The sequence below is a fragment of the Danio rerio genome, chromosome 17 (assembly GCF_052040795.2).
Source record: "Danio rerio strain M-AB ecotype USA chromosome 17, GRCz13ab, whole genome shotgun sequence".
NCBI lineage: Eukaryota > Metazoa > Chordata > Actinopteri > Cypriniformes > Danionidae > Danio > Danio rerio.
The window spans coordinates 1,383,580-1,397,500 of NC_141037.1; the positions used below are offsets into that span (position 1 = coordinate 1,383,580).

A 13,921-nucleotide genomic window follows, 5' to 3' on the forward strand; every position below is an offset into this window, starting at 1 on the left:
CACACACACACACACACACACACACACACACACACACACACACACATACTACGGCCAGTTTAGTTGATCAGTTCCCCTATAGCGCATGTGTTTGGACTGTGGGGGAAACCGGAGCACCCGGAGGAAACCCACGCCAACACGGGGAGAACATGCAAACTCCACACAGGAACACCAACTGACCCAACCGAGGCTTGAACCAGTGACCTTCTTGCTGTGAAGCCACAGTGCTAACCACTGAGCCACCGTGCCACCCAAGTAAAATTGTAATATACTAATATTTTGTAACCCTTACAACCAGTGGTGTAGTCCTAAGCATGAGATGGTGCATCATTACCCACCCACCCCACATTTTAAAAGTAGGCCAAGAACGACAAAAAGAAACAACAAAAGTTTTTCAGTTTTGTTTCTGTCTGTGTTTGTGTGTGTGTATGTGTGTGTATGTGCCTGCATGCCTGCTTATGTGTTTTTGTGCATGTCTTTGTGTGCATGTTCATATATATGTGTGTGTGCTTGTGTGTGTGTGTGTGTGTGTGTTTGATCACATGTACTGTTGTAATGCTTGTGTGTGTGCATGTGCTTGTGTGTACGTGTGTGTGATTTGTGTGATTTTGTGCATGGGTGTGTGCATGTGCTTGTGTGTGCATACGTGTATGTGTGTACACTTGTGTGTGCGCGCGCATGTGTTCTTGCTTGCTTGTGTGTGTGTTTGTGCATGTCTGTGTGTGTTTGTTCATGTGTGCTGTGTGCATGTGCTTTCGTGTGTGTTCTTGCTTGCATATGTGCATGTGTGTGCGCATGTGTTTGTGTGCATGCGTTTGGGCGTGTGTGTGTGTGTGTGTGCACAAGTGTGTGTCTGTGTGGGTGTGTGTGCATGCTTTTGTGTTTGTGTGTTTGTGCACGTGTGTGTGTGTGCATGTGCTTTCGTGCGCATATATGTATATATACGTGCTTGTGTGTATGCATGCATGTTTGTATGTGGGTGCATGTGTTCTTGCTTGTGTGTGTGTATGTGCGTGCGAGCGTGTGTGTGTGTTTGTGTGTGTGTGTGTGTGTGTGTGTGTGCGTGTGTGTATGCGTATGCGTGTGAATGGGTGTGTGTGTGTGTGTGTGTTCAGGTGCGGTGCGTCTGCAGACGCCGTTGCTCTTGCCCAGGAACAGGCGTCTGTATGAAGGCTGTGAGACGGCGTGTTTCATGGATCACAGTGGCATGCTGGTCTCTCTGCCGTATGACCTCAGGGTGAGACACATACACACACACACACACACACACACACACACTCACAGAATCAGTCTGAAGAGAAGGAATATATGAGAAATATAAGTAAATTAATGATGATTAAAAGCATCTCTCTCTCATCAGCTGGCGTTTGCTAGATTTGTGGCCAGAAACAACATCTCACATCTCAAAAGGTACAACTCTCTCTCTCTGTGCACATCACTGTCTGATATTAAAGGGCAGCTATGATGAAAATCATCTATTGTGAGCTGTTTGGACAGAGCTGTGTGTAGTATAGTGTGTCCACAGTCATATTGGGCTGATAGAAACACAATAAGCCTCTTTTTTAAAACTTCCTGATGTTAAAATAGGTTGTAAAGCCCTCTCATTTTGAGGCCGACTGCAACGTGACGTAGGAGTGCGGTTTCCCCGCCCACTGAATTGATCGACAGCCACGTATTAACATTCTCCGTAGAAAGGCGTATAATCATATCAACAAGACAGGACGTGCGCAGAGCAACCGGGATTAAAAGATCTGTTCAGCTCTCTGTAATCATCAGTCATCAAGAGTGAGTTTCACAAGTTTACATGTGTTTAAATCACAGCGATTTTACAGTCTTTATCAGCACAGCTGCATGTCAGCACAATTATAAAGGAAGACGCTTTAATCCCAGGCCCCGATTACACTAATGCGTTTTAGCCAACCGTCCACACTACGCCAGAGTTCTCGAGCGCTGAAAACGGAGCGTTGCGAAAACGCTGGAGAGGCCGTTTTCATTCTGAAACGCTGCTGCTCCGTCTCAGTGTGGATGAGGGAAAACGGAGACATCTGAAAACGGAGGCGGGGCTGCAGACATTCGCCTCTCTGATTGGGGCTTTTCCTCAATATTAAGTAGCCTAACACACACAGTTCAGTCCTGCATTCTCTCCTTGTTCAGACTTCGCAAGTTTGATCATGGCTGCAGTCTCTTCTTCTCAGTTTGATATGGAAAACATACTATACCGAGGACACGGGTAAATCTTCAAAGGGAACAGTGTACTTTATAACTTCATTCACATCACCTTGGCTACGTTGATTCACTTTCTCAACAATAAAATGTAAACATGATTTAAGGAACTGCCTATTTTCATTTTAATATTAACAACTTAACAGACAGCAGAAATGTTGAGGCGTCGTGCTGCATATATGAGCGTCATCTTCACTGTGTGGATATTTATAACAAAACAGAGCCGATAACAACTGCCTCCTTTCAATTTCAGTGAAAATACGAAGCACACCCTCTCTTTTGCTGAATATCAGTTTTAATAATCGATAATGGCCATTATAAAAGTATAACACAATAAGTGTATACATTATAGGAAATAAAGGCAAGCGATCAGTCAATATACAGAATGTAGTCTACGTGCTTACATTATTCATTAACTTATCTTTGCGCTCAGCCAAAACACGTTACCTGAGAACAAGTAATAGATTCCAATGACCAAAGTCAGGGAATATGTCGTTAGATAAAGACAACAAGATGAATGAAATATCCCGTTTAATAAATATAGTGAGGTTAGATCCAGCGGGAGATGCTTGATGAGAAGTCCGACTAGCAGAGCTCTCATCTGGGTAGATGGGCTGCAGCGCTTGCCTGAGAGTGTGTGTGTGGTCACGTGTTGTGCGTTTTCAGCGTTTTGGTGTGGACGGAGAGCAGTTCAGAAACGTTGGGTAAAACGCGAGTGTGGACGCGGATCATTTTCATTCTACAACGCCGTTTTAAAACTAAAACGCACTAGTGTAAACGGGGCCCCAGTTTGTAGACGTTAAAGGGCCATGAAAGCCCCTTGTTTCAGCAGGGTGTTTTCACACCTCTACTTTGGAAAAAGTCAGGAAAGTGGGCGTGTCCAGCTCTGTTTAGGGGGAGTGTCGGAGGAGGGGAAAGCGGGAAGGTCTGTAAAAATGTGCATAACAATGGGAGTGTCGGTTTGGGCACGCGCTGATTTTCACAGAGGCAAAACACACACACAGACGCAGAGGAGACAGACAATGACTGTGTTTACATGGACATCAGTAATCAAATTATTTGCCAAATTATTAAATGGTGGACTTTTAGATTTTAGCATTTACAGCAGATCTTTCAGTCCATAGTATTGTAGTGATGTTAACACACTGTAAACTTTATTAACCTAGAAATCATTTGACTAAGGTCTGTCTTTAAACACTGAAAGAGTACTGCTGACCATACCAACTCACTTTGCCTCTGAATAAACAAACAAAAACCACTAAATGATCCCTTACCAAATCTGTAGAGACAGGACAATCAGCAGCAACTGGAGCAGCGTCTTTTTTAAAAGAAGATGAGCTGCAAATCCGGATTTCACCATTAAAAGATGGGAGAAGCTCTCGGGTAAACAATGTTCCTTAGACATGTATTTCTGTGCACTGATCCACAGGTGAGTCCAGCTGCGCTCTCATAGCGGGAAAATGAAAACAAAACCTTCACTGCAGCACATTATAAAAGCAACACTGATGACCTATATCTCCAAACAATTCTTGTTCTCTCGGTCTTCGAAGCTGGCATGCATATTAATGAAGTTGCACCGCATACATAATAGAGCACGCTGATTGGTTTGAACCAAGCCTTACTCCTGCATTAATGCAGCACACTCAGACGTCATAAGGAACTCCCAGGTACAGACGTCCAGTCTGCACGCTGGAACACACGCTAAGATCTCATGTCCGTGACGCAGCTTCAAACACTAGTTTCAGACCGGAAGAACACATTTGCTCGATATAACGCAAAAACAACCAATTTACACTTTTTAGTGAAATATAGGTGTCCTAATAGTGTTTATAGCAGTGTGGGACACATATACCACTGTCAACAGCTCAACACATGTGTTCTGGTGTTTCGTGACCCTTTAAATCAGGTTTATTATGTACATTAACATAACACTTATCCATACAGCAGTGAAGATTAATGTGTATCCTGTCACCTTTGCTGTACAAAAACAGTGCAAAGTGTGTGTGTCTGCTGTGTGTGTGTGTGTGCATGCGTGAGAATTCTAATAACATTGTGTGTGACTCATCATTGCAACTCTGTGTTCTTGAGGCACAAAAGACTTATCTTAAAGGGCACCTATTGTACCACTTTTTCAAGATGTAATATCAGTCTTTTCTGTCTCCAGAATGTGTCTGTAAAGTTTCAGCTCAAACATCCATCAGATTACCCATTAGAGCTATCAGAATGTTGGATTTTCTGCTCTGAACACCTTGTAGCCGTGTTTGTGTGCCTTTAATGCTGGATCTACCCGCCCATCGTTCCCACATGCCTGTCAGAGTGTGCCTCCGTTTCCGCCTCGGCTGCGTCAGATAAACAGCACAGTGACAGACATGAAGCGGATCTCGCATTTGTGAGAAATACTACAGTAAGAACTTTCCCAATGATTATTTGATGTATTTGTTGTGGAGTTAATTCAAGCCTTTTTGCAACGATGAGTCACACACAATGTCGTTACAAAGTTCCCACACAGTGCAAAGTTATACGCTCTCTGTGTGTGCCTGTTTTTGCACAGCAAATGTGTCAGGATACAGGTTAATCTCCACTGCTGTGTGGAGATCTGTTATGTTAATGTACAGAATAAACCTGATTTAACGTCCACAAACCAGGATTGAAGTGTCTTCTTTTATAATTGTTCTGACATGCAGCTGTGCTGATAAAGACTGTAAAATCGCCGTAATTCATTAACATGCTCTGTTTTAAACACGTGTGAACTTGTGAATCTCATTTTTGATCACATTTAATGATGACTGATGATCACAGAGAGCTGAACAGATCTTCTTATCCCGCTTGCTTTGTACGCGTTCTGTCTTGTTGATATGATTATATGTGTTACCATGGAGACATGTTAATTAACGGCTGTCAATCAATTCAGTGGGTGCGGAAACCGCACGTCTATGTCACATTGCGGTCAGCCTTAAAATAAGAGGGCTCTGCATGTAACCGTCAGTGTAACCGTACGCTCTTTTGGTCTGCGTTGTGTAGTGTAGTTAATGACGAGAGGACACCGTTTTGAGTCTGCACAGAGAATGTTATTATGAGATCGGCAGCTTCAGCTCATTACATTAAATGTACACTCCTTAGTTCAAGGTAAAGGTGGAAAAGAAAAAGAGAAAACTAGCTCTCACAATTACAAAAACCAGTATGTGAACAGTGACAATATTGTCAAAATAAAAATCATAAATGCATACCTGCACAGAGAATGTTATTATGAGATCGTCAGCTCATTACATTAAGGGCTCTATATTGACGGTCCATGCGCAAAACGCAGGGAGCAAACGCTTTCAGGGCATGTCAGGACGCGTTTTTGCTAATTTAAGGACGGGAAATCTGCCTTGCGCTTCGGCGCATGGTCTAAAAGGGTTGAGTTTATTTTCTTAATGAGTTATAGGTGTGTTTTGAGAATAAACCAATCAGAGTCTCATCTCCCATTCCCTTTAAGAGTCAGCTGAGTTGCGCCATAAGCGCATTCGCTATTTACAGGACGCAAAGTAAGTCTAAGTGGAAAAACTGAGCATTTCACTAGCAAACAGTTCACAGTTAACAGTTTTTTAACAGAAAACAGTTAAACAGCATCTACTGCGTGAGAATGAGAGATAATGGATCACTTTCACTTTCGCTCTTGGATTGGGAAACCTTTACGCACAGACATCAATTAGTCTATAAATAATTAATTTTGTTTGTTAAGCGCAAATATTAGTTTCAAAACTATTTCTAAATTCAGTTCTAATTTCCAGCAAATTAATAAATGAACAATAATAATGAAGTGTGCTCAAAAACCTGAGTTATATCCTAAAACACATGCTGTGCCCCATATGATCCAAAACCTGACAGGTGGACAAATCTAAGCTTGTTTTTAATAAAACAAATATAAATATGGATATAATAAATAATACTGCTAATAATAATAACATTATACAAAAGCTAATTGTTATGAATGAACTGAAAAAGCCTCCCGAGATGAAGAAGACATAAAAGCAGTGATTTTTTTATATTTATGTAGGCTAGAAAATAATATGTTTTGTAATATTTTAATCCTTTATATTAATATCCTATATCTATTCTTATTATATCCTATATATATCCTTAATATTTAAATTTTTTTATATGTAAAGATATTTGCCTATTGCTCTCTTGTGTGTATTAAGCAGTGTGTAAGCGAGGCGCAACTCCGCCTCAGAACGCCTCCTTTTTAGAGCAGAACGCCTATGAGCGCACAAATGAGAGCTAATGCATTTGCTATTTAAACAGCGTAGCGCAACGCCTCAAAACCACTCTTGCGCCAAGCTGAAACTACCAAAAGACTACTGCGCCACGCCTTGCGTCACACTGCGCCGGGTGTATGATAGAGCCCTTAATGTACACTGTCAACAAAAATAACATTTTTAACGTTTTTACATCAGTAAATATAACAAATGATTTACTTAAATATGTATTTGTGTGTGTGTTAATTATGGCCAGAGCCAAGTTCAATATGGAACAGGTAGAGCATACCTCCTTAGTTCAAGGTAAAGGTGGAAAGACCGCTCAAGCAATAGTGCAACAGGTATGGCTGCTTGGACTATACCACCTTGACGTTAACCCACTTTACAGACTCATTTTACATTTATAATATGAACACAAAACAATTTTATATGAACAGTAAGTAAACAGGAGGAAAATATAGTGAAATCAATATATCCAAAATAATCCTGTTACATCAGGAGATTAAATAAAGAGGCTTATTGTGTTTCTATCAGCCCAATATGACTGTGGACACACTATACTACACACAGCACTGTCCAAACAGCTCACAATAGATGATTTTCATCATAGCTGCCCTTTAAATCTTAATAAAGGGGGACAATAGGTGCCCTTTAAGCATTTGGAGTTTGTATGATGTTTTAAATGTCTTGACTGTCTTCTGTTCAGAGATCCTGCATGCTATAATAATGTTTATAGTGTTGTGATTAACAATAGGAGCTCACACTGTGATCTGCAGTAGTGTTTATAAATGATTCAGCTCATACTGAAGGTAAATTCACTCCTGATGCTGCGCTGTTGTGTGTGTGTGTGTGTGTATATGTGTGTGTATGTGTGTGTGCGTGTGTGTGCGTGTGTGTGCGTGTGTGTGTAGGTACAGCATTGAGCGTGTGTTCCGGCCTCGTAAGCTGGACCGTGTTCACCCTCGTGAGCTGCTGGAGTGTGCGTTCGACATTATCATCCCCATCAGCAGCTCTCTGATGCCGGACGCCGAGGCCATTTACACCGTCAGTGAGGTCATCCAGGAGTTCAGCGCACTGCAGGTGCACGCACACACATAGTGACACACATGTGCGCACACACACAGACCCACACACTTCTGGAGAATCCATGCTTAATCTGTATCTGTAGAGGATCTGCTGTGTCTGAATGACTGTGTGTGTGTGTGTGTGTGTGTGTGTTTCAGGACAGAAACTACACCATTCACCTGAACCACACCAGTCTGCTGAAGGCCATCCTGCTGCACAGCGGAGTCCCAGAGGACAAGCTCACACACGCATCCAATATACTGTGTGACGCCATGGTGAGAAACACACACACAGAGAGAGAGACACACACGCTCGGATACACACACACACACACACACACACACACACACACACACATAGATGGACACACACAATTTTACACTCTTTCGTTGTGTCTGTCACACACGCACACAAAATCATAGACACACACACACACACACACACACACACACACACACACCGTGCACAGATGAAATTAAAATTCTCTTATGATGCTTTTTACATATGCTTGTGTGTTTGTCTGTGTTGCTGTATGTGTGTGTGTGTGTGCGTGTGTATGTGTGTGTGTCTATGGTTTTGTGTGCGTGTATGCGTGTGTGTGTGTGTGAACAGCGTCAGTAGTGTGCGTCTCAGATTCAGTGTGTCTGTACTGTCAGTAACACAGGCTCTTCTGTAACTGAAGTGTGTTTGTGTGTCTCTTCACCTCCACACACACACACAGAGTGAGAAACTGACCAAGCGAGAAGTGGAAGCCAAGTTCTGTAACCTGTCCCTGTCCAACAACAGCGTAAGTCACTCACTCACATCCAGAGCACCACACCACTCTGCTGTTTTGTCTTAAGGGGGAACATCTCTTTATTGAACACTAGTTAGGGAGCAGTGTGTGAATATACCCCTCTGGCGGCATATGGGTTAGTTTGAGTGAAGCGGCGCAGACGGATCCACAATGCACTTCAGCAACGGCAGTTCGGCAACGCCTGACATCACCCATTCAAAGTGAATGGGAAGCGTTTAAGCTGACGCCCCGTGTAAATGGAGCGTAAATGTTTACTGTTTTAGGTCTGTCAGGATTCCCTAAATGATCTACATTTGCTAAATGCCAGAAAAATGAGAGAATTTCTAGACAGAAGTGTACACACATTTCCTTCGTATTTTTAGCTTTGCTTTTAAACTGTATAACTTTGGTCAAATGTTTTGGGTCTCCTTCCACAAGGTTCTCTCAATAGTTTGCAGGAATTTCCAAGTGGTGCTCGCTGCAGAGCCATTTGAGGAGAGCTGACCCTAGTAGCAAAGAATTCTGGCCCAGATTTGGCAAAAAGCTGGCACAGCAGGCATTCATCCGGCACTGGCATACAGCATGTGGGCCAAACATGGCCCGGGTTTGGCAGAGGTGGCACTGTTTTTAAGGCGGCACACAAGACTTGGGCCAGATGTAAAACGTAGTATTTGGCCCAGATTTAAAAATTTGATAAGTGGGCCATGTGAGTTTGGCCAGTCTTGACCCACATTTAAAATACACTAAAATCATTTTTGAGTAAAGAAAAAAAATTCTACCAATCAGGTCACTTTGAGAAAAAGCGTGCCCATAGTGTGCCTAAAGCGCATAACTCCATGGGTTTATCAATTTCATTGCAATCGTGACACACCAACCTATCTGGCCCAGTTCAGGCCCAGTTATGAGTTATTAACTTGGCTGAGACTTGGCCCAGATATGGTCTGTGTTTGGCCCTTGTCTGGAAGCCAGATTTGGTCCAGTCATGTACCGTAATTCACTGCGGCATGTGGGCCAAGCAAAACCTGATTGTGTGGGCCAGAGCTGGGCCAGAGAAATTTTGCTATGTGGGGAGCTCCAGCAAGGGGGAGCTTAAGCTTGAGCTCCACGTTTTTTGCACTTCTTCTACGAGTGATGTCACTAGGGGTAGGGTTAGGGGTGGGGTTGGTGTACGCATTAAAACAAGTTACAGGAGGAGGAGCGACAGCTCATGCTCCCCCTCGCTGGAGCTCATCTCTCCTCAAATGGCTCTGCAGCGAGCACCCTCTCGGAATTTCGGCCCATTCCTCCTGACAGAATTGCTGTAACTGAGTCGGATTTGTAGGCTGTCCTGCTTGCACAAGTTTTTTCAACACACATTCTCTATAGCAGGGTTTTTCAAAGTCTAAGACAGTGGGCCTCCCTTTTGACACAACTTATCCATTGGCGCCCCCCTCCTCCCAAACACGCACACACACACACACACACACACACACACACACACACACACACACACACACACACATATATATATATATATATATACATACAATATATATAAAGACACAGACAGATGTCAGACTGTTAACTCACTTTTATCATCATTTGCATGAAAGTGCAATTATTTACAGAGTAATAACAAGTATTTTAATATAACGTTTTTAAAACTAGGATGATGGTTCAATATGAATAGAACAGATCCAAGAACTGTCCATCCCAGTCAGAACAGTCGAAGTTTAGCGGGTCTCATGCTGTCATTAGCCAAACTATCTTGACAAACCACACATAAAGGTCGTGGTTCATCAGCTGGTCCTGTCCACGTAAATCCTAAACTCAAACACTGATCATCATATCGTCTACTTTTGGGTTTAAGCCCTGAACTTGAAGGCTTTTGTGGCGAGGGGGCGTGGCCGAGAGCCGTGGGAACGGAGTGAGGCCACCGCGTAAGTGGATACACCTGCGGTGCGCACCTGCCTCAGATCCCACGGAAGGAGCCCTGGATCATAAAAGGAGGAACAAGGGCAGAGGAAGCCGAGAGAGGACCGGGCCCAGACATATTTTACTTTTGCTTTCAGTTTGACGGCAGTCTCCGTGAGGAGCTGCCGTCCGTTTGTTCTGGTTTAAACGGCAGCTCTAATAAATCATTTTAAAACTGCGTCGGTTCTCCGCCTCCTTCTTCCCGGCGGCCAAAGGGCCGTGAACTTCATTACAGCTTTGAATCGGGGGGTCTCAGAAACCGACCCATTGTACTAGCAGGCATGTACCTGTATTGGCGGGCTTGCCAAACAGAAGTGAATTCACAGCTATGGCCTTCTGGGTAAAAAAGGTTTTCTTATATTTGACGTATTTTTTTTGCTTTGTTTAATTAAAACGTTTAAATATAATAAAAAATACATATAATAATTAAACTTAATAATTATATTTTTATTATATTATATTTTTTCCCACGCCTCCCCTGACATGCTCTGGCGCCCCCCAGGGGAGGCGCGCCTCACACTTTGAAAACCCCTGCTCTATAGGATTGAGTTCAGGGCTTTGTGATGGCCACTCCTAAACATTCACTCTGTTTCCTTAAAGCACATTTGAACTCATTTGCCAGTATGCTTAGGCTCATGGTCTGTCTGGAAGAGCCATTTGTGGCCAAGTTGTAATGTCCTGGCTGATGTCTTGAGATGCTGCTTCAGTATGTCTCCAAACATTAGTCTGCAGTGTCATTCAGCTAATGGTAATCTGGCTTTGTTGTTGATTCTGGCTTGTTGATTTTCTCATGTTGTCACATAAGGAAGCAGTGTGTTTGAGCTTTTCCTTCAATACTATTCTACAGTTGTGCCTCACATTAACTCAAATGTTGTCAATTAGCCAATCAGAAACTTCCAAAACCCTGACATCATCATCTGAGCTTTATCAGAGGCAGAATAATCTTATTGTGTGTAAACTTGACTTTCAAGAAGAGTTAGAACAATTTCTCAAACAATATCTCTCATTATTCTGCTATTAAACAGAACAGAAACACACGTGATCATCCTCACTTACCTAAAAGAGAAACGGTTTAGTCACATTAACATCTGACTCTTTTAAATGGTGCTGTGCCTTTTTATACAGCATATGTACACTTCTGCTTTCAACTGTAGGTGTTAAAATAAGATTTGGCATCAGAAATCATCCCATTTGCTGAAACACAGAGAAAGCTGAGGCCAAATTAATACTCAAAATCAGCCCAGAGTGGATGAAGACGACCCAACAGCACACAGGGATCAATGAATGTTGTTGCTCAGGTGTAGAACGTGATGTTTTGGGGTGTGTGTTCAAATGCAGATGCTGTATAAGTGTTGGTGTGTGTGTGTGTGTGTGTGTGTTCAGATGCAGACGCTGTATAAGTTCATCGAGCAGAAGGGTGGTCTGCAGGAGCTGCTGCCGCTCATCAACTCTCTGACCAAACAGAAGAGCTCGGCTGTTTCTCAGATGGCCAAACAGGGCCTGAAGGATCTGGAGGAGCTGCTCAGCCTGCTGAAGAAGCTGACCCTGAAGCTGCAGGTGATGGATTAAGACTGATATGTGCTGAGCATCACCAGCTGTGTTTCCATCCACATATTTTTACGGAGCAGTCACATAAAACTGCTTAATTGGGGTGTCCCCGGGGTCCTAAAAAGTCGCGCACACACTATACTAACCGAACCATGCCCATGCCCGTTTCCCAGATCGTTTGAAAAGTGGGAGTGCTTTAAGCCAAATGTTTAATTCCCTGATTTTTCCCCTACACTAGTGTTTATTTTGATGCATTTGGTGTTTATTTTAGTGCATTTGGTGTTTATTTTAATGCATTTTGATGCATTTATTTTGATGCATTTGGTGTTTATTTTGATGCATTCAGTTTTTATTTTTATGCATTCGGTGTCTATTTTGATGCATTTGGTTTTTATTTTGATAAAATATATTTATAATTTATTTCGGTTCAGTCGGCTCGGCCTTGTTGGAAGAGGTGTGCCAGAGCGCGGTTCACTTGGAATCAGCGGTACGCTTGTAGTGTGTGCTAATTGCACCTATGCCCAGAACTGAAGGCGAGATGTGACTTTTTTATATGGAGTTATTAATCATTCTTACTGTTCAATGAATACAAACTGTCAGACCGCAATATAATACAAACTGTACGGGTCGTTCACATATCATATGAGCAGCACTTCTCACAACACAGATGCTTTACATGCGTAAATACTGTATAAATATTCATTATTAACCTTTCTATCAACATGATCTGATTAGAACTGCAGATCAATGACGAAATGGCGAAATAGCCTACTGTAACATCTGTAACTATATAAAATAAATATATAAATGAACATTAGGGGAGTAACGATTTATCGTTGTACGATTTATGGCAATGCAAAAATGTCACAATATGCATGGTGGCGTTATGACGATTTGATTACGATATGACGTCCGTTTTCTCTTATTAGTTGAGCTGTTTGCACGTGAGCTACGTTCCACCTGCTGTCGCACGTGAGTTCAGATTGCAGCAGCAGTAATGTTAGCAGACCAAGATGAGTGGAGCTGAAATAGAGGATGGCCCATCCTCTCAAAATCAGACGTCTGGCAACATTTGGGTTGTACAGTCATTGCTTTAGACTCGTCCGCTTTTTGACACGCATACTGGGTCAATCATAGCCGAAGTTTTAAGTCTTCACAGTGATTTACACACTTTGCACAGCGACAGGGATACCTCCTAATGGTGTTGAAAGAGTCACATACTGTATTTATAAGGTACAATTCACCCTAAAATATCATTCTGTCTTCATATAGTGTTCCCGCCGCAAAATAACACATGACGTGAGCCGACCGTGAGCTGTTACTACAGAGGGCGGATGATAGACGCGAGCGTATGGCAAGCCGTTTTAGCATTTAAATCTCTAATTATATTTTGACTAGTCATAACTGTAATTCGACTAGTCAGAATGACAATTAGTGATATCTGCAATTACAATTGTACTAGTACGAAATCAGATTGGAGATATCTGCAAATAGCCTATATTATGACTAGTCATATTCCTCCATTGACTTCCATTGAAAAATATTTGCAGATATCTCTAAATGAGTTTTGACTTGTCACAATTGTAATTAGAGATATCTCTAAATGAATTTAATTAAATATGAATTAAATACCTGGAAATGTGGATTTTTTTTTGCACACACAAAAAACGCAAGTGACCAAGCAAAGCCTTAAGCTCTTACTGTTAAATTCAATTGAAGAGAAAGCTTATTTTTTTTGCACCTTTACTTAAATTGTTCCTTAATTTTGTCTCTGTCATTTTGATAATATTTTTAAGAAGTTTTTAAATTGTTTTATTTTCCAGAGACAGGCCTGTTTAATTTATTTTCTTAAAGAAGGTTCAGTTTAACAAGTTGAAACAAAAGAAATACATAAAAAATAGTTTACTTGGTAAAATTTGCATTTCAGTTTAATTTTCAATTTTTATTCCAAATATTGTGATGCATATCGAATCGTGAACATTTATATCGTGATGCACATCGTATCGTGAGCTGAGTGTATCGTTACACCCCTAATGAACATATATAAACACATACAGACCCTTACTGTCTCCATATATATTACCAACTACAGAAGAACACAGCAGACATTTAGTCC

General features: G+C 41.9%; 2 protein-coding genes across 6 annotated transcripts in view; one reads left to right on the forward strand and one right to left on the reverse strand.

The window, feature by feature from the left end:
* Window positions 1-13,921, reverse strand: part of arhgap11a (Rho GTPase activating protein 11A) — a 1,047,489-nt gene that overhangs the window by 99,743 nt on the left and 933,825 nt on the right. The gene's annotated exons all lie outside the window — the stretch shown is intronic.
* The window catches only part of eif2ak4 (eukaryotic translation initiation factor 2 alpha kinase 4), a 100,080-nt gene that overhangs the window by 55,746 nt on the left and 30,413 nt on the right, over window positions 1-13,921 (forward strand). For 4 of the 5 annotated variants that reach the window (XM_087289776.1, XM_087289777.1, XM_087289774.1 and 1 more), the window contains exons 24-29: window positions 1,116-1,237; window positions 1,361-1,410; window positions 7,376-7,544; window positions 7,688-7,804; window positions 8,251-8,316; window positions 11,641-11,814. In XM_087289776.1, the coding sequence (XP_087145902.1) occupies window positions 1,116-1,237; window positions 1,361-1,410; window positions 7,376-7,544; window positions 7,688-7,804; window positions 8,251-8,316; window positions 11,641-11,814 (698 nt within the window). Of the gene's footprint in view, window positions 1-1,115; window positions 1,238-1,360; window positions 1,411-7,375; window positions 7,545-7,687; window positions 7,805-8,250; window positions 8,359-11,595; window positions 11,815-13,921 lie in introns of all 5 variants that reach the window. The other variant, XM_087289773.1, reaches the window with a different exon arrangement.